This window comes from Equus caballus, chromosome 15 (genome assembly GCF_041296265.1).
Source record: "Equus caballus isolate H_3958 breed thoroughbred chromosome 15, TB-T2T, whole genome shotgun sequence".
Taxonomy (NCBI): domain Eukaryota; kingdom Metazoa; phylum Chordata; class Mammalia; order Perissodactyla; family Equidae; genus Equus; species Equus caballus.
This window is the reverse complement of record NC_091698.1, coordinates 76728670-76748884: the sequence shown is the minus strand read 5'-3', so window position 1 is coordinate 76748884 and position 20215 is coordinate 76728670. Positions and strand designations below refer to the sequence as shown.

The window sequence follows — 20215 nt, the reverse complement described above, 5'->3', positions numbered from 1 at the left end:
ACTTCATTATCTCCATTCCGTGATGGGACTGTGCCACATGTGGGGTGCAGTCAGCTGTAGGGTAATTTACCTTTGAAGACAAAGACCTTAGGCCCCAACAAATGTAAGGGGTAGGAAATCTAAGTGCCCCTTTTCCAGAGTCAATGACCAATGACCACTTTTTTGTGTGTGGCACAGATCCCTACCGAGAAATGTGACCTTCCCTGAGCTTATCCCACTGGGTACATGGTGGGCAGAAGGTGTGCGGGGACTGTGGAGCCACACCCACTTTGGTTCCTGTCCTGGCTCTGCCACTTCCTAGCCATGCATCTCGGGCAGGTGACTTAATCTCCCTGTGCCTCTGTTTTCTGTGGAATTGAAACGACACCCTGTCCCATTGGGCTGTGGAAATCAAGTAGAGATGCCTCATGTAAAATGCTTTGCATGGTGCGCAGTACGTAGTACGCATTCAGTAAGTGGAAGTTGTTATTATTAGGTATTGAAGAATGAAACTACTATCGTTGTCAGTGTAAACAAACCAGTTGGAGTGATAAATATAACAGTCAAAATTAAATGCACAACGCACTTCAATAGCCTAGTATACACTGTTTATATTACTTTTAGTTGGGTATTCCCATGTCTTTATTTCTACATCCCTCTTCAGCTTGAGTGTTTAAAATGCTTTTATCTGTACTTTAATTAGACTATGCTGTGTCCCCCAAAAGGCTACAGTGACTTTATTATTTAGAACCTCAAATTGCATAGAATGGCTACCATGTCTCCCTGTAAACCAACTAGTTTCTAAAACTTTGTGACACAGCTTTCTCAGATTAACCCAGATGCACCGCTGAAGAAGATGGTGTATCTAGGAAAAGAAATGCGTATGTAAGAAATCGGGGACACCAAGATCCATCAGTGAGCCGGAATTCACTCCGTATTTTTAGACCTCTGTTTAGATCGTTGACCTTTCAGGTAAAATTTAGTCAAGAGCAGAAATACTTCTATAAAGCCTCATTAACTAAAATCTAATTAACTACAGTCTAATCTAATCTGGGCCACATAGCAGCTACCGAGGCTTTTCCAAAAGTAAGAATCCTCCATTTATTTCGCATAGAAATTCAGTAGAGTAGCCACCAACCGATGTCTTAAATGTGGCTTTGTTTTAAAGCATGTTTGAACAAGCAGACTTTGCCGTTGTGAAATGTATTGATACTGTGATTCGAACTATCGGATGTGGAGATATCATGAAAACCACCCCCGCAAGCAACAAGGGGCAGCGTTTCTCTGTCGTCATCCTGAAATGGGTCTCACCACGGAGTGTGACTGGTGGGTTCAGAGTCCCCATCCACAAACCTCCTGGCCCTGATTAACACGTCTACTGCTGGCCGTGGCTCACACCGAGGCAGCAGGTTGGAACCAGCTTGGCCTTCAGCTGAAATTGTTGGATAGCCAAAAAGTTGTCTGCTTTTCCAGGCACATTTGAGACCACATGAAGGGGGTTCCATGTGTTCCTGGGAGGGTAAGAAAGGGAGCCATTAGGTGGCGGTCACGGCAAAGAACGTGGCCCTTGAAGTCAGATGGAGCCAGGAGTATATGCAGGCTCTGCCATTCTCTAGCTTGGTTACATGAGGTCACTTCCCCCTCTGAACCTGAGTTTCTCCAAAGGTGGAATAGACAACCCTACCTCGTGGAGTTGCTGTGAGGCTGATCCGTGTGGCGCTCTTGAGCACAGCACCTGGGCACCGTGGATGCTCGGCAGATGCTAGTTCTCTTCTTCAGTACTTAGCACTTAGACTCTTCTTTCAAAACCACCTGCTGTCTCTCTTGTCTGTACCATCTACCTCATCTGACCTCTAGTCCTTAAGGAGATCAGCTATGAGAATGCTGGTCATACAGATCTTAGGTCTTGTTGTGGCCTTGCTGAGGTCGGCACGGCAAACCCAAGCGCTGGTTTAGACTTCCGTGCAGACCTTGAGGTCCCTCACTCCCACCCTCAGGTCCCTTTACAAGGTCTGGGGCCACTGGTTCCTTTTTCATTCTCTGCCACCTCTAGGGAAAGACTCATTCTTTCAGCTGGTGCTGTCAGCCAACGATTGATTGGCATCCACCTCTATGCCCTACCCGCCCCAGTGTTTTAAACCTAATAAGATAGCTTCCTGATCTTGAGTCATAATTAACTCATTTGGAAATGAGCTTGAAGGCAAGATGCTTCTGAGGTACTCTGTGATGAGTAGAGCTTGAATGAAATAGAGCTAGATTGGTAGAACCACCTGGAAATTCGATCCGTGGTAGTCAGCCCACTCCCTGAAGAGGAAGAGCTTCATTACAGCTGCTGTAGCCCCCAGACGCTCAATGAGTCTGACTCCTCCCGTGAGCACCTGTGCAGAGCCCGCTGCGGTGTCTCTGTGGAGCTTCCCGTTCAATGAGTTTCACTGTGTTCCTTGTCGTCATGTTGCTACTTCGATTCTTAATCTTCATTGAATTTAGACAGAGATTTATTTTTATAATAAAATCAAATGAGAAACTGTAGTTTCGCCTAATATGTAGTCAAAGTTCTTGGTTCCACCCATCTCCTCCAAGGCATTCAGAGTAGTTGATCTCTCTCTTATATCATTTTATAAATATTCTTTTAGAGAATGATCTCATGCAATTGCTGAATGAGCAGTTACATAAACACTGTGTTATGCTGTAGGTCAGCAGTGGATCTTTGGCATTTCTCCCATGGTTTAGTTTTCTTGCCGTCTGTTGAAATTCCTCGAAGTGGGTCAGTGGCTTCAGAAAGCCCCACACCACGTGGCCAGGTTCTTTAGAACCAGGGTCAGACTAAGCTCTTCTCTTCAGTGTTTTCAAGTATGTGTGTATGTTTATTGGGGGTTGGGGGGGAAGGTGGGTAACACATGTGCATGTCTCTTTGTTTGAGATACCCATTTTAATATGATTGCCTCATCATCAAAAGAAACTTACTCATTGCAAAAAGAAAAGTTAAAGAGCAACGTTCACTCTTGATTCTAACAATTACTGTTTACATTTTCATTTCTTTCTAGACAGTTTTTAATTTTCCTCTTTACGTGCTTAAGCTTATACTACATGATACATTTTAATAACTACATGTATTCTCTCATATGATTGTGTCATGAGCCATTTGAACATTCCCATATTGTTGGACACAGATTTTTGGCTGTTACAAATAACATTGTGATGAACATCTACGTAAACAACTTATTTTAGACCTTTTCTGATTATTTCCTTGGGATAGCTTACTAGAAGTAGAATTATTGGCTCAAAGTAGTAGAAACTTCTTAAAGATATGTGAGGGACACCCCCTACTCTCACCGCTGGTGTTTTCCTGTCTGTAGCTTCCAGTGACTGACTGAAATTTGGCCTCTTTTACCTTGTTGAGCCCCAAATCAGCTCTATCCCAGTGGCAGCTTCATGGTCATGTTCACACAGAGAGGCTAAGAGTTTGAGGGTCAACCACTGGAGCTTAGGTTGACCCACTGGAATATCTGGAGCAGTTTGATAAGGCCTGACCAGACCCCCAACAAGGTCACCAACTGTTTATTTCTTAAAGCAGGAAAGTGACTCATATATTGGTATTACCTCTGCCTAGCCTCTCATTGCAAGAGACGGGGTCGTCCTTCATGCCTCCCTCTCCCTTAACCATCCGTATCCTGACAGCTGTTTCTCAGAAATCTCTCTCAAATCTAGCCTAGCTTTTCCATCTCCATCACTGTGGCATTAATCTAGGCCCATACACATCCCCTTGAATGGTATCCCCATCTTCCTTACCCATTTAGTCTTCCAAATTATCGCATTCCAGGGTTCTCTTCTTAAATCAAAGCTGATAAGGCCTCTCCCACCACCACAGGAAGGAATCTAAACCTGTTAGCTGTTATTCAAGGCCTTTACCATCCAGTCCCTACTTCACCTCCAACCATCATGCATGCATGTGCACGTGCTCACTCTCTACAGCCTGACGCTTCTCACCATCCTTCCAACATGGCAAGCTGTTGGGCACACCACCTTCTGCTTGGAATGCTCTCCCTCCGGCTTCTTCATCTCCTGTTCCTCATCCCTCAAAGTAAAACTCGAGCGTTAAATCGTGGGTGAAGGCTTCCCCAGCTCCCCAGCAGAGTTGGTTGCTTTGCCCTCCATGTTGTCCAGCTCCTCGTTTAGTTCACGGTAGCAAGAGTTGCTGCGTTGTGCTGTGGTAAGGAATTCCAGTCGCCGGGCCTGTCTCCACCACTTCTGTTCAGTCCTCTCGATCAGGGTCAGGATCATGCCATCTTTTTCATTGATGATAAAAGTTTGTGGAATGAGTGGCCAGCCCAGTGGCATAGTGGTTAAATTTGCATGCTCCACTTGGACAGCCTGGGGTTTGCAGGTTTGGATCCCTGGCACAGACGCATCAACCTATGCTGTGGCGGCATCCCACATACAAAATAGAGGAAGATTGGCACAGATGTTAGCTCACGGCTAATCTTCCTCAAGCAGAATGAGGAAGATTGGTAATGAAAGTTGGCTTGGGGCTAATCTTCCTCAGAAAAAAAAAAAAGGGTTGTGGAATGAATGAATGCCTTTATGTTTAACATATAATTACTATTTTTAACACCTTACTAGATAATTTTAACCTCATAAATATTAGTAGCATTAATTAATTAAACATCTCAAGATGTAATGAGTGTCTTTGCCTCAATCTTAAGAAAATATAGACCAGTGCTTGTCCTTAACTCGAACTCCTTTTCACAAAGTCCTCATCCTTTCTGTGCCTGTATCTCATTCCCTTCCTCTTTTTCTCTAAGAAGAGGATGGGCAAAGATGTCTCTAGGAGGAAAAGCACAGTAGAAAGCGAAGGATGAAATGAGTGAGTTTAACCTTCTCTTTCCTAAGGTCCTTGTACCTTACTCAAATTTTATGCTGTGACATTGGTCCATCGTATGAGCTGTTACAAGGTTTATGTAAAATATAATCAGTAATATTGCTTTATGGAGAAATGCTTCCTTTCATAAAGAATTATCTGCATAATAGACTCTAGATTTGATAGCAAATCTAATGTCCTCAGTGAAATGTTGGCTGGAGGGCAGAATATTACTTAAATTAGGTTCGTTAATGATTCTGCTCAACCATTCACCGTGTACATTTTGGATATCTTAATGAAGTTCCCTCCTCTAAGGATTCCATATTAGCAAAAACTTCTATTATGGGTTTGGTTTGAAAGCCTTCAAATGAGTTTTTAAACTTAACAGTCAGTGCACCAGAAAGCTTTCTGTGGATCAGTTACAAATACAGGGAAGTATGTTTTTAGTAGATACTGAAACAGTAGTGGATACTCTGTTTACAACTAGAACTTTCCATGATTACTCAATATCCTTTGTTGAACCTTGGGCAGCAATAATGGGAGAAACGATGGGAAAATGTTGAGAAACAGAGAGATTACGCATTTTAACACTTGACATAGATTCCTCCCTGTGCTTGCTTATAACTCTCCACAGGGACTGTGACTTATATCTATGGAAATACAAAATACTCCAGTAATGGGACATTATTAGTGCCGTTGTAAAAGGTGCGTCTACTCAAGTAATTGGTAAGAGGAGAATGTGGACACCAAAGACACATGAGCATTTCTGTCTGTGACTGTCCTCTGGAAAAGCTCAACAGGAAGCTTTGCACCAGCTCTTCACAGAGAGTAGCTTCCAGCCTCCTCGGAGCACTTGGCTACAGAGTTGGGGGCTGCTCGGCGAAAATGGCTCCTGATGCCATACGCTTACGCATTTCTTCTTGCACCTGCAGGCATCTGGGTTCTCTCCTCTGTGTCCGGGGCAATGAACATTGCCCCTTCAGGGCTTCCCAGATGCCTTCCAGATTCCTTTATAGTTTTACATTTACTAGTGACCAATGGTGACTGGAGCTGTCTTTAGAATCTGAGCATAACATTTTTTCACATTGGTAGGAGTCATCCGGTTATTGGCCTATCCAGGGACTAGAGGTGCTGCGCTCTCCACGTGTCTCCATTGGTCTGCCCATCTCTGCTTTGCTGGTCACTTAGGCCTCCCTGTGAGCCACGGTTCTTGAGCTCTAGAGGGAATGTGACCACTGCTAAGTCAGTGAGTTCAGGGAAATCAGGGGAAGTCGTTGAGTCAAAGAGAAAGGAACTTTCAAGGAAAAGGTGAAGGGTACGGGGAATGGGGATGGCAAGGGAGAGGGAGGAAAAAGGAGAGCAGAATGTTTTGTTTGTTTTTTTGAAGATTGGCACCTGAGCTAACAACTGTTGCCAATCTTTTGTTTTGTTTTATTGCTTTTTCTCCCCAAATCCCCCCGGTACATAGTTGTATATTTTAGTTGTGGGCCCTTCTAGCTGTGGCATGTGGGACACCGCCTCAACATGGCCTGACAAGCGGTGCCATGTCCGTGCCCAGGATCCGAACCAGCGAAACCCTGGGCCGCCGCCAAAGCGGAGCGCGCGAATTTAACCACCCAGCCACGGGGCCAGCCCCTGAGCAGAATGGTTTAAGCTGTAAAGTCTTAATAGTACATAAAAATAGCTCTTAAAAATAGATTGTTCCCAAAACCCATAGTTTGCTGAAAAACACAGGTTGAAACGAGGTTGTTTTTAAAGTAGAAATTTCCTTGTTGATGAGATGGAAATCCATACAGCATCACTGAAAAATGAAGGAAATGGTTATCTCAATGCTAATTCCCCTCCAGGATAGCACAGGAGGCCAGCTAGCTCCCTGCAACGTGCTATTATCATTCCTTACTCTTCTCCCAGAATCATTTACAGAAAGATTAAGTAGAAGTAGGAATTTCTTGAATCATCTCTGTAAATATACTCAGCTGGACTTTTTATCTCTTTCTACATAGAACAAAATCTCTGAACATGTCTCTGCCTGTTTGTATTTCAGTTTTAGTTTTTTCATCTAGTGTGTTTAACAGCTGTACAGTGATTAAATTTGTATATTTTGCAATGACAATCTAATGACGCTTACCCAGCGGTATCATTCCCAGCTGGTTGTAACAGTCACTGCCCTGTGTTAGCCTCAGTGGCCCTTGATTGGGTTCAGGCCACAAGATGAGAGTTCTAAAGCTTCTCCTGAGCAGAAGCGAATGGTAGTAGGAGACTAGGGAAGCGAAAGTTCCCCCAAATTCTGGAAATCCTAAAGCATATTGTGATTGTACAAAGCTGTTCCCTTTATGTCTTAAGTTTAATAAGATGTTGTGCTTTGTCGCATCAAGCAACTCCACCATGTGCTTTTTTTCCCACTAGAAGACACGATTGCAAAGAAGGTGGTGTGCCACTTCAGTGGGAAGGCCTACGCCGACGAGGAGCGGTGGGACATTGACAGCTGCACACACTGCTACTGCCTGCAGGGCCAGACCCTCTGCTCAACCGTGAGCTGCCCGCCCCTGCCCTGCGTCGAGCCCATCAACGTGGAAGGAAGTTGCTGCCCAATGTGTCCAGGTATCTAAGCTATCGTCCTGCTGTATTTCAAGTCGTATTATTAACTTAAGATGAAACCAGAGCAGACCCAGAACCTGCTCCACCCATCCATTAGCTCATGTGCCCCAAGGAGTATGTTGGACGCAGCTGAAGTCTTCCTGTACAGGGACATGGGGGGTAACTTAAGAGACTGTGACCGTCAAGGTGAGTGCCACATTTTGCGTCCATGCCAGAATTGCTCTGGTTCTTCTGATTTGCATTCTCTAAACTTTAGTGACAGTATGGCCTTATGGGTATAACAGACCTGTTAATGACACCTGCCCTATCCTAGTAGCACAGTTTTAGTGCAGTGTCGGACTAGCCTAGGGAAACAGGTCCAAGACTGGACATAGTAGGGAATGTGCTCAACAGATGAATATATATCAGAACCAAAAGGGAAGAGCTGCGTTTAAAGAATATGGTTCTGGCTCAGTCTTTCTTCAGTTCTTCAGTTCCAGCAGTAGCCATAACATCCCATGCAGCCTTCTTCCAGGCACTCCACTGAACTTTCCATCTCTTCCCACGTACACCGCAACCACTGAGCGCCCCAGGCTGGCTGTTGCCAAAGCCGGTGCCTGCATCTTCCCCCACATCCCACCCTTCATGTCAGCTCAGTAACTCCCCTCCTGGTTTCAAACCTAAGTTCCCCACAGCTGCCCAGATCCTACCCCAGGCCTTCTGCTAGTTTCCACATCTGTGTCTCCTGCCAAAACAGCTCTTTTATCCTCTTCCCCTCATCCCAGAAATGCAGGCCCTGAGCCCTCGGCAGGATGGCCTCCAGGCAGTGTTCCAGATCTAAAGCCCTAAACAGACAAACCAGAGAGAGGGCTCACTCTCTGAGCCTGCTGAGGTCCTGAGCAAGTCAGGAGCCTCTCCATCTTTGCCTCGATCCTTGTGCTCTCTTGCAGCGTTACATCAGAGAATCCTGCTCCATGGAGCGCAGTGAGCTGGGAGCCACACCAACAAAGAAGTGCATTTATAATGTGCAGTTGTAAAATGGACAGTCCGTCAAACCCAGAGTTTCAGTGATCTCTGTGCACGTTTGCCTTTAGTTCGAGTGTTGTGCAGACTGGCCCTAATTGGCACTTGTAAGAATGGCCACTTATCCCCTGAGAAGGATGGGATATTCGCCAGGCGAGGGGTTGAACCCTTTACAGAGCCTTCGGTAGGGTACTCTTCATAGTCTGGTCTCACTGGCCGTGATAAAGGTATAGATTAAGAGTCAGAGGTTCGCCTCTGTGATGTTTCATCCCCTGGTGGCACGTGGGGAAAAACAAAATCCTTCAGTGTTTTGCATGAGAAGAATAAGGAAAAATATGTATTGGAGTTGTTTTATCTAGTACATATCAACTATGTTTCACAAGTTTCGTACCACTTTTCTTAGTAATGTGCTTTTAATGATATAAATGGTGAAACTTGACCTTATTTATTCAACAAAGATTCATTTAGTGCCTACCGTGCCCCAGCACTGTTCTAGGCACTGGGGAGACAGCAGTGGCTCAAAGTCCCCATCCACACGGAGCTCACATTTTCATAGAGAGAGACAGGCAGGCAGCAGACAAGTGAACAGTGAATAGACAGCAGACAAGGCGGGGAGAAGGGCAGGAAGAAGAGCAGAGGGAGCCTGGGCGGGGCCGGGAAAGGTGGGGAGAGGTGGTTTTGTTTCATATGGAATGTTCAGGGAGCGCCTCACTGATGAGGTGACCTTTGTAAAGGGACCCAGAACTGCAGGGTTCCTGGGGAAGAGGCAGAACGCTCGGTATAGGCAGAGCAAGAGTTGTGGGCTGGGAACATGCTGTGCACGTGCAGGGAGAAGTAGGGAGGCCTGTGTGGATGGGACCCAGGGAGCAGGGAGGGTGATGAGGGGAAGGCAGAGAGGTCATCCTGGGCCAAAACACACAGTCCCACGGGTGATTGTAGGACTTTACTGAGACGGAAACTTCGGAGGCCTTTGAGCACAGGAGTGCTGTGATCTGACTTATCCTTAATGGGATTTCTCTGGTGCTGGGTTGAGCATGGACTGTGGGATGTGGAGGGCAGGAGGAGAAGCAGAGACCAATTCGGAGGTTTTTGCAGTAATCCAGGTAAGGGGTGGTGGTGGCTTGGACCAGGGCAGTAGCTGTGCAGGTGGGGAGAAGTGGTCGGATTTTGATTATACTGTAAGGGTAGAATCAGTAGGATTCGAATAAGATGTGAGGAGTGAGAGGAAGAGAGAAGCAAGGACGACTGTAATGTTTTTGGACTAAACCATGGAGTTGCAGCTCTGAATAAATCACTTTGGTTTGGGGCATTTTTAGTTTGAAATCCCCATTAGACGTCTAAGTGGAGATAATGAATAGACAGTGAATAGCTAACCTGGAGTTCAGGAGAGAGACTGGGAATCCATCCATAATTTGAAAGTTGTCAGCCGTAGGTGGTTTTTAAGCCTTAAGACTAGATGACGTCACCCACGGAGTGAGTGTAGATAAGAAGAGAGAGCCCAGGACTGAGCCCAGAGACCCTCCAACTTTGCAGACTGGGCAGGAGACGCGGAACTAGCAAAGGAAATGGAGGAGGAGCCGCAGCGACACAGGAGGAAACTGAGAGAGCCGTGACCTGGAAGCCAAGTGGAGAAAGGATAGGAGGAATGCCGTCAGCTCAAGGCAGACGAGCAGCGGGAACTAACTGCTGTGTGTTTAGCCTCGTCCTCATCATCTTGACAAGAGCCATTTCAGTGGAGTGGTGGAGGCAGTCTCTAAGTGGCTTCAAGAGACAAGGGGCAGGGTGAACTGGAGACGGTGGTTATACAACCCTGCAACAGACCCTGAGCGCTCAGCTCACAAGGCATATTTTACTGTGAAGTCAAGTGGCCTTGGAGCCTTTCACAGGCGGATTTGAGCTAAACCTTGAAGGACAGGTGGGCTCTCTTCATTGGAGTGAAGACGATAATGCAACCAAAGACCTAGATGGAAAAGTCAAGGTCAAATGCCCCTAGAACACAGAGTTCTAATAGCAGGATATAAGGACAAAAAAAGATAGCTTTGGCCAAGATTTTTAGGGCCTTAATTGTCAAATGAAGAGTATAGACTTTGTCCCTGTAGGGAGTGGCGAGGCTTGTTTTTGAGCAGATGAATGACATGATCGAGGTGCTTTGGGAAGAGTAACAGGCTGGTATACAGGAGGGACTAAGGCAGGGAGAGACCAGAGGCCAGGACAGCTCTAACTCACATTGCAGATGTCCCAGGTGTGTGACAGTAAGGACCCAAATCCAGGTGATGGGCAGTGGGAGAAGAGGCAAAGATTCACTCTCCTTGGTTTGTAAGTTTAGTGAAGGAGAGAGTGCAGATACTGCTGACATCCTTGTTCGTTACTAGAAATTTCTCCAGTGACTTCTCAGTTAGATTTACTGTTGGATTGGAATTTAATTTCTGTAACTCTTTTCTGCATCTGATGTATTATTGATAAATCATTTCTCCATCCTGTCTCTAAGCAAATTTTGCAATCAGTCAAGCTTTGCCACTTTACTCTGATTAAGTGTGGCCTGCCAGGAAGGCTGGATCCTGTCCTGTTCTGTTTGACTCACTATATGCTCTTAGTCAAGGCTCTTGGCTGAAGTTTCAGCTTCCATTGCTCATTTAGATAGCTCATGCTACCTCGCTTCATCCTCTCTGCATACCAGCTAACACTCTGAATAGCCTCACCCTTTACAAAACACTTTCCCTCCTGCCGTCTTTGGATATGAATTCAAAACCTGTGAGCTGGTTAGCTAGTTAGTACTTGTCCCATTTTACGGTAGAAACTGATGCTCAGAAAAGTTAAGTGAATTATCGAAAGCGATGCAGCTCATTAGCAGAAGACCTGTGTGATGAGGAATATTCTTCCTCTCAGACAGTTTCGTTTCATGTTGTTATATCTTGTTGATTGAAGTACCTATATGATCATGTTAGATAATGTAAACATATTTACTGAACATCATTTTCCAATACGCATGATTCCCATGGTAACACAGCAGACATTGAAGACTTCATCAGGCAGCACCTTGTGAGGTCTGCCTACAGTTCTTTCCCATTTAGGGGAGGAGAGTGGAAGGGGATTGGCTAAGAAATGCATAAAGACTGGAAGATGCTTTAACTTGTTCATTTCCTGTGGCATATTTATATAAATGATTCAACATTCATGGATTAAAGGGCAGCAGTTATTAAAGTACAGTATTTAGCTGATGGAAAGTAAAAGAAATCCTTCTATTTCAGCCAGTCCTCATCAGCTTACACAAAACTTTAGAGCCAACACCTTTTAATATGAAAAAGCAGAGCTTCTGACCCTAGTAGAGGAGAAAACTTTCCCCTCCTTTTAAATAGTTATGAGACCTGTTTCCCACCTCAGTGACTCTGTAGCATTAATGATGTAAATGCAGCAACTGAATCTTTCATGTCCCAGGACAACTGTATTGAATTGAATGCACCATCCATTTGGATTAAGGAAACAAAAGTCAACGCTATGTAGCCCCTCCATCATCTCTTATGAAAAATGCCCCCTTCTTTCAGAAATGTATGTCCCAGAACCAACCAATATACCCATAGAGAAGACGAATCATCGTGGAGAGATTGACCTGGAGGTTCCTGTGTGGCCCACACCCAGTGAAAATGACATCATCCATCTCCCCAGAGGTAAGTGCCAGCATCAACTGAGGTCTGTCTAGTCGTGTGTATGGTCTCCTTTTTTTTTCTCTCTCTCTAATTTTTAAAACTTACTTTGGGTAACTTTTTAAATGGTGTGACCAAGTAAGTTCAAATAACTACTCCAGGGAAGACCTGCTCGGCTGGATCACATTTAGCACCCAGGAATGATAAAATAAATCTGCAGGTAACTGAGTAAAATGCTTCCTTCTGGCCCCACATGCTCAGAGACCTAGTGATGATGGAAAGAAATATGACCTTGTCCTAAGAGCTTGGTATCTGGAATTTCTAAGCCATCTCTCATATTTATGCATGTGAATAAATTTTGTAAGCGGAGTAATAATAGATTATTCACTGTCCCTGTAGAGTCTGTACTAAGTGTTTATGCATTATGAGTTACCCACTACTTCTAGGGAGTTTGCACTCCACGAGGGTTGGATTTATTACAGGTGTCAATTTTTCCACTCACCAGGTTTATTCCATGCTTTTTTTTTCTTGCTCTGTCCTTTCAGTTGTGTATAACAGAAGTGTTATTCTGTCTCTCAATAGTTAAGCGGTAAAGCAACCAGAGTTCCTTTCACTATTGCCTTCTCCATAAAAGTAGACCTCCTGATCAAAATAGTATAAACTTGCTCTTAGCCATGACTCACCCTACTGCCTCCTGTCTACTCCAAGAACATTTGCAAAATCATTGCTATACAATTATTAGAATATTTCTTTTGGAAGAAGCAATATTCATTGCTTGGGAGATGAGTGGTCCGTTACCTAGATCTTCTAAGTGTTATGCTTAGATCAAGCCAGATGACCAGAGAGCCAAATTCCTGGGCCCGGTGTTTTGGCTCCTTATACAATTGCTCTGGCGGAATGGTGCCTGAGCGTTATGTTTACAGCCACTCAGTCAATAAATATTAGTGCCTCCTCTGTGCCACACACTGTTCTAGATGCTGGGCTTTGGTCATAAGAAGAGCCTTTGTTATTATAATATGTTGAGGACCATGCATTACATAGTATCTCTGTTAGAAAGCCCCAGAGGAGAAATTTCCTCCGTGTCAGTTGCAAGAAAATTTATCCTTCTCTTAAGCAACATATTGGTTTTAATCTTAAAGACATGGTGAATATTATTGATGGTACTTGTTGCCATTTTGGCTACTAGAAAGTTCAAAGCTAAATTTTATGGCCTGCTTTTAGCCTCAGAACAGAACTTAAGGACTGAATTTTGTAAACAGACTTCAGTTGAAACTTCATTTTCCTTTCACCAAGATTTTCCTTAATTTACTTTTTAATCTTCTTGTATGACATAGTTCTGAAACCATTGCCATTATCATCTGAAATGTGCTAAGGCAAAAATTCATTCCTTTACTCATTGTATATTTAAAACCTGAATTTATCAATAAATGGTTATTTTTACCTTTGGCATTTTTCTTGATGCTGATAAATATGTTCCTTTTTTTCTCTTCCTATAAAGTACAACAATCTAAACTGACTAAAATGACTAGGGAGATTCTTTGCTTCCCATCCGCCCACATACACAAAGAAGCATGTTAATAAAAATCTGATTTTTAAACTAAAGACAGTCTTAATATCACAAAGCTATGCTACTTCATGAGCTGAGTTTCCAGAACAATTTAAGAGCAAGTCCTTTTGATTGTATGAGTCCTGCATCTTTCACTAGCCTGGTCTTTGATGCATTTAGACTACCTGACTACAGTGGTTTATTTGAAACATAATAAAAGAAAAATAAGGAAACCTTCAGCGAGTGCCCCTGATTGGTATATATTTAAATTTGTCATCTCTGCCTGCAGTATTCATTGCAAGAATGATGATTTAAAGGAACAGACCTTCATTGATAAGAGCAAAATTAAATGTCCTCTGTGCAATATATTAACTAAAAGGCATATTCGTTAGGAAAATTATCTAATAGGCCTAGGGAGTTTTCAACAAGTTTACAAAAAGTAAGTTTTTGCTTAGAGCTCAGTGAACCAGACACTCAGCCAGAAGACCAAGCTCTTGATTCTGGCGTAGTTTTTGCTGTTACACTAGTAATGAGTCTTAGCTATGACACCAGTAAGCAGAATATACTTTGTCCTAGTCTCCTATTTGCTAGTAAGCAAGGAGCTAAACTGATGTTTCTGCTGCAAAATCTTAGACCATATATGTTAATATTAATCAAAATAGTTTTAGTAGTCTAATTTTAGTCACTTGTTAAAGTCTACAAAAGAATTTTCTTGACCATGTAGAACCAGCATTCTCCTGCCCAATTATTAACCTTCTCACCCTCATACTTCCTTCTCCAGATGCATCCTCGAGAGCTCTGCCCTCGCAAAGAGCTCTTTGGATCAACGTTAGACTTGAATCATGTTTTAGCCTTAAAGTACTAGGAAGCAATAAAACCAAGTTGCTGATTTCTGTTTGCAATGTAATTAAAATAATACTTAAAAAATTCTGGTTTAGGTAATAAATGCTTGTGATTTTTCTTCTCCTAGACATGGGTCACCTCCAGGTAGATTACAGAGATAATAACAGGCTGCACCCAGGCGAAGATTCTTCGCTGGACTCCATTGCCTCGGTTGTGGTTCCCATAATTATAGGCCTGTCTATTATAATAGCATTCCTGTTCATCAATCAGAAGAAACAGTGGATCCCACTGCTTTGCTGGTATCGAACACCAACTAAGGTATTGTCCTGAAAAAGTTTCAGTCTCTTGAATGGTCAACTAGGAAAGCTTGCACACGTATAGTTCCTTAAGACTGCTTGACATCTTCTCCATTAGCCAGGGAAATTTTTACTCTGCTCTTCATAGCCTCAAGTGCACATCACGCTGTAGCAATCAGATGTATAGTACTTGCCGAGGGCTGGATCACTCACTAGATCAATTATCCATCATCTGTTGGTTAGTGAATCCTGATCTTTCTACAGATCCAATTTCCTGGATTTACTGTAAAGTTTTCAAATGAACAAATACCTCTCAGTTGACTCCTAAGTCATTGCTATTTATATAGGAATTAAAATGTGATCACCTAGTATTTATCAGTGATCTATCAACCTAGAATTGGGAGAGAAAAGAAATCATAAAGAGAAGATGTTACTACTCAGGAGGGGCAAGAAGAGAGCTAGATGATGATGAGGATGCACAGAAGTCCAGAGGACAGAGAGAGGTGCCAAAAGCAAGCAGAAAGGGGAAAACAAGCAAAAGAGAGAGAGATTGTGTACAATAATACCAGACAAGGTAGAGAGAGGCAGGTTTCCTGTTGAGGGAGAAAGAATGCATATTTGTTGTCAAATCTGCCTTTTTTTTTTCCTGAGGAAGATTAGCCCTGAGCTAACATGTGTTGCCAATCTTCCTCGTTTTTGCTTTTGTTTTGTTTTGCTTGAGAAAGATTAGCCCTGAGCAAACATCTGTGTCAGTCTTCCTCTACTTTATATGTGGGTTGCTGCCACAGTGTGTCTGAGGAGTGGGGTGTGTTCACACCTGGGATCCAAACCTGCAAACCTGGGCCACTGAAGCAGAACACACCAAACTTAACCACTACACCATGGGGCTGACCCCTAAATCTGCCTATTTTTAAAAGACAAGAAAGAATTCATTTTCATTAAGGGAAATAAATCATGATTTTTCCAACCCTAATGCTACCTTTTGCATTCAGTTTTTTCCTAAAAAAAAAAATCATACAACCTTAAGAATTAAAAACAGCCTGAATAATTATTCTAATTCAATTTACCTTCTAGATAACCCTACCATATAAAATTACTGTCCGATGGTTATCCTGCCTCTGCTTTTCTTTCGACAAATGTGCACTGGGCACAGCCTATGTGCTGGGCACGTGCTGGTCAGCATACAGGGCTGATCAAGACACAGTACCCTCTGTGAAAAGCTGGGAAAGGACCCGCTCATAAAATGCGTGGAGTGACTGGAGACAGACGGGCTGCCCCGGCCTGTGATGCTGTTATACAGCCTGAATGATTCAAAATTGGCTATCTTAAAATCTGCCTATCTGGTAACTTGCACTCATTCTTCAACCCTCCCGAGCCCAGGTCTGCCCTTCAAGGATTTGAAAATAGTTACGTCACTTCACCAACCTTGTTTTTCTCAGCTCCTTTTTCCACTGTTTGACGAAGTTCATTGACATTCCCCCTTGAAACGCAGTTTGTCAGTACCCGTCATAAAACTCCTGTTGGTACTAGCACAGGATGTCAACTCTCCATACAGCCCATCAGTGTGCTCTGAAGCTGTTATCTCACTTGAATTAGGTACTAGATTCCTGTTACTTTGGGATCTGTAAAGCAGCTAATTCTTGGTGGTTCTTCCTTCTCTCATTGAATAGCCTTCTTCCTTAAATAATCAGCTGGTATCTGTGGACTGCAAGAAAGGAACCCGAGTCCAGGTGGACGGTTCCCAGAGAATGCTAAGAATTGCTGAACCAGACGCAAGATTCAGTGGCTTCTACAGCATGCAAAAACAGAACCATCTACAGGCAGACAACTTCTACCAAACAGTGTGAAGGCAGGCGACTTGGATGAGGTTTTCAAAGACAGAAAATGGCTAAATCTGCTCTTAAAAGTAAACTAGAGTTTGTGCACTTGCTTAGTGGATTGTTTTGGATTGTGACTTGATGTACCGTGCTAAGAACTTCCTGGGATGGGCTCTGTCTACAGCAGTGTGCAGAACAAGCATTCCCACCTTTCCTCAAGATAACTGACCAAGTGTTTTCTTAGAACCAAAGTTTTTAAAGTTGCTAAGATATATTTGCTTGTAATATAGCTGTAGAGATATTTGGGGGCGGGGACAGTGAGTTTGGTTGGGGAAAGGGGTGGGAGGGCGGTGTTGGGAAGACAAATTGGTCAGCTTGGCTCGGGGAGAAATGCAGTGAAATGAAAGCAGTCCAGTGGCCCAGAGGATATTTTTTCCTGTTGCGCTGAAGACTGCACTGGTTGCTGCAAAGCTCAGGCCTGAATGAGCAAGAAACAGTAAAAGGCTTTGCCATCCAGCTGCCATAACCACCTTAGAACTACCAGACGAGTGCATCAGAACCTTTCGATAGCCATCCCAGGTCTAAAGCCACAGTTTTCTTTTCTATACAGTCACAACTGCAGTAGGCGGTGAGGAAGCCAGGGAAATGTGGCGGCCGCATTTCTCTAAAGCGGGTTCTTAAGGATATATACAGTTATACTTTTTGCTGCTTTTGTTTTCTTCCAAGCCAATCAGCCAGTTCCTAGCAGAGTCAGCAAATGAACGAGACCTAAGTCATGTCGTGATGTGAGCACTGGAGCTTTTCTTACGACAGCGTGGCAGGAAGGAGGGCGAGGTGGAGGACACCAGGCATTTCCAGGGGCTGTACTTCATTGTGTGTTGTTGCTTTGTTCTCTTATATTGTTGGTTGTTCATAGTTTTGTTGAAGCTCTAGCTTAAGAAGAAACTTTTTTTAAAAAAGACTGTTTGGGGATTTTTTTTTCCTTATTATATACTGATTCTACAAAATAGAAACTACTTCATTTTAATTGTATATTATTCAAGCACCTTTGTTGAAGCTCAAAAAAAAATATGCCTCTTTAAACTTTAGCAATTATAGGAATATTTATGTAACTATCTTATGCTTCAAAAAAAAACAAAAGTATTTGTGTGCGTGTGTATATAATATATATATACATATATATTTATACACATACAATTTATGTTTCCTGTTGAATGTATTTTTATGAGATTTTAACCAGAACAAAGACAAACAGGCATTCCATATCAATGCTTTTGAACACTTAGAAATTTTTGAATAACACAAAATCTCATTCTACCTGCAGTTTAATTGGCAAGAAAGATGTGTGTGTGAATGTGTGTGTGTGAGTGTGTGTGTGTACGCACACGCCTTGAGCATCAGCATCACACCTGCTGTGGAGAAGGTATTCCTTTATTACAATCTTCTTCCTCATTTGGATTTGCTTTAGGTTGGTTTTCAATTCGCTCACTGGCCAGAGACATTGATGGCAGTTTATCTGCGTCACTAATCAGCTCCTGGATTTTTTTCTTTTTTTTCAAACAACTGTTTGAAACAACCACTGGAATATTGTCCATAATAAGCTGGAAGTCTGTTGTAGTTTGCCTCAGATATAACTGACTGTATACCTTAGTGTGAACTTTTCAAACAGCTCTTAGCACTTTTATACTAATTACCCATTTGTGCATTGATTTTTCTTTTAAAAATGCTTGTTGTGAAAGACACAGATACCCAGTATGCTTAATGTGAAAGAAAATGTGTTCTGTTTTGTAAAGGAACTTTCAAGTATTGTTGTAAATACTTGGACAGAGGTTGCTGAACTTTAAAAAAAATTAATTTATTATTATAATGACCTAATTTATTAATCTGAAGATTAACCATTTTTTTGTCTTAGAATATCAAAAAAAAGGAAAAGAAAAAGGTGTTCTAGCTGTTTGCATCAAAGAAAAAAAAGATTTATTATCAAGGGGCAATATTTTTATCTATTTCCAAAATAAATTTGTTAATGATATGATGTTACCAAAATAGAGTTACATCAGCCTGATTAGTATAAAATTTTGTTGACAATTAATCCATTCCTGGCATAAAAAGTCTTTATCGAAAAAGTTGTAAATGCTTGCTTTTTGTTTTTTCAATCATGGCCATATTATGAAAATACTAACAGGATATAGGACAAGGTGTAAATTTTTTTATTATTATTTTAAAGATATGATTTATCCTGAGTGCTGTATCTATCACTCTTTTACTTTGGTTCCTGTTGTGCTCTTGTAAAAGAAAAACAAATATAATTTCCTGAAGAATAAAATAGATCTATGGCACTTGGAGCGCACTGTAGTTGTACAGTTTGTTTTGTTTTCTTCAAAAAACAAAGCTGTAGGGGATCATTTGCTACTTGGTTCCTGGCAGCAAATAAACACTTTGAATCTAAATTACACAGTGTAACTTTCAAAAAGATTCCATATCTGGGGTTAGAAAGATGAGTCGTCCTTTTCTTTTAAGGTTGTCAGTCTGACGATCCTCCAGCGGCACAAGCAGCCCCAGTGCTTCGCTCAGAAGGCAGGGCTGCCCCAAGAAAAGGTGCCCCCCAAGGTGTAGGCATGGGGAGGCTGCCCTCAGGGACTTCAACCCACCTGTCCTCAGTCACAAATCAGAAATGTGCTCATCATCTCATTAGTGTCAGATTCTCATCACACATAGGAGAAGGGCTGTGTGGGAAACTCTAGGAGTTTACTGCTGAAGAAGAGTTCGTAAGGGAACTTTTGAGTTGACAGGAAAAAAAACCTATATATATATGTATATATATGTATATATCTTGTGTGTGCGTGCGAGGAAGATTGTTGCTGAACTAACACCTGTGCCAATCTTCCTCTATTCTGTGTGGGACGCTGCCTCAGCACGGCTTGACAGGGGGTGTGTAGGTCCACGCCTGGGATCTGAACCCACAAACCCTGGGCCAACAAAGCAGAGCACGCGAACTTAACCACTAAACCACCAGGCAGGCTGGCCCCCAAAACTAGATATTTTTTAATACATTTCAGAAACATCAACTTAAGAATGAACAATAAATAGATCATTTTTGAATGGTCTCTTCAAAAAACGTATCAGGGCTTTCGACTCTACGCTATGCCCCCTAAAATAATATCTCTGTCGTATACGGCATAATTTTTACACATTCAGATCAAATTATTAATATTGTATAAGTATGCATCTTCATCAATTCATAGGTCAAGGACAAATAAGTTCCACATATTCACTATCAAACAAGACATTAATGAAACAAGGAGTGGTCCCAAGTTCCACCTCTCCCTAGATAACGGCTGAAATGTGAGGCTGCCTTTGCTGTCCTCTGGTGTCCCAGTCCCGAGTAGAGTGAGGACTGTGGACAAGCCCAGAGGTTCACAGATGTGTCAATGGGATTTTCAAAGCCCCCTGATAGCAGGTCCTATATAGACTCCTCTTACTACACTTGTGTTATCTAAGGGAGGAAGCTGCCACCGCTGTTGGGAATGTCTCACAGACCCACAAAAAGAGCAGGACTTCTGTCATTCCACAGCAGCTCAGCACAACCTGGAAAAGCCCCTCTCTCCCCTCCTTAGCATCGGGAGGCTATTCCGGGT

At 42.8% G+C, this 20215-nt stretch overlaps 1 protein-coding gene across 1 annotated transcript in view; it reads left to right on the top strand.

Annotated features, from left to right (window-relative positions):
* Window positions 1-18927, top strand: part of CRIM1 (cysteine rich transmembrane BMP regulator 1) — a 187289-nt gene extending 168362 nt beyond the window's left edge. Inside the window, exons 14-17 of the mRNA XM_005600291.4 lie at window positions 7244-7438; window positions 11980-12102; window positions 14595-14785; window positions 16434-18927. Coding sequence (XP_005600348.3) covers window positions 7244-7438; window positions 11980-12102; window positions 14595-14785; window positions 16434-16610 — 686 coding nt within the window. The 3' untranslated portion in view covers window positions 16611-18927. The remainder of the gene's footprint in view (window positions 1-7243; window positions 7439-11979; window positions 12103-14594; window positions 14786-16433) is intronic.
* Window positions 18928-20215: the final 1288 nt, after the last annotated feature.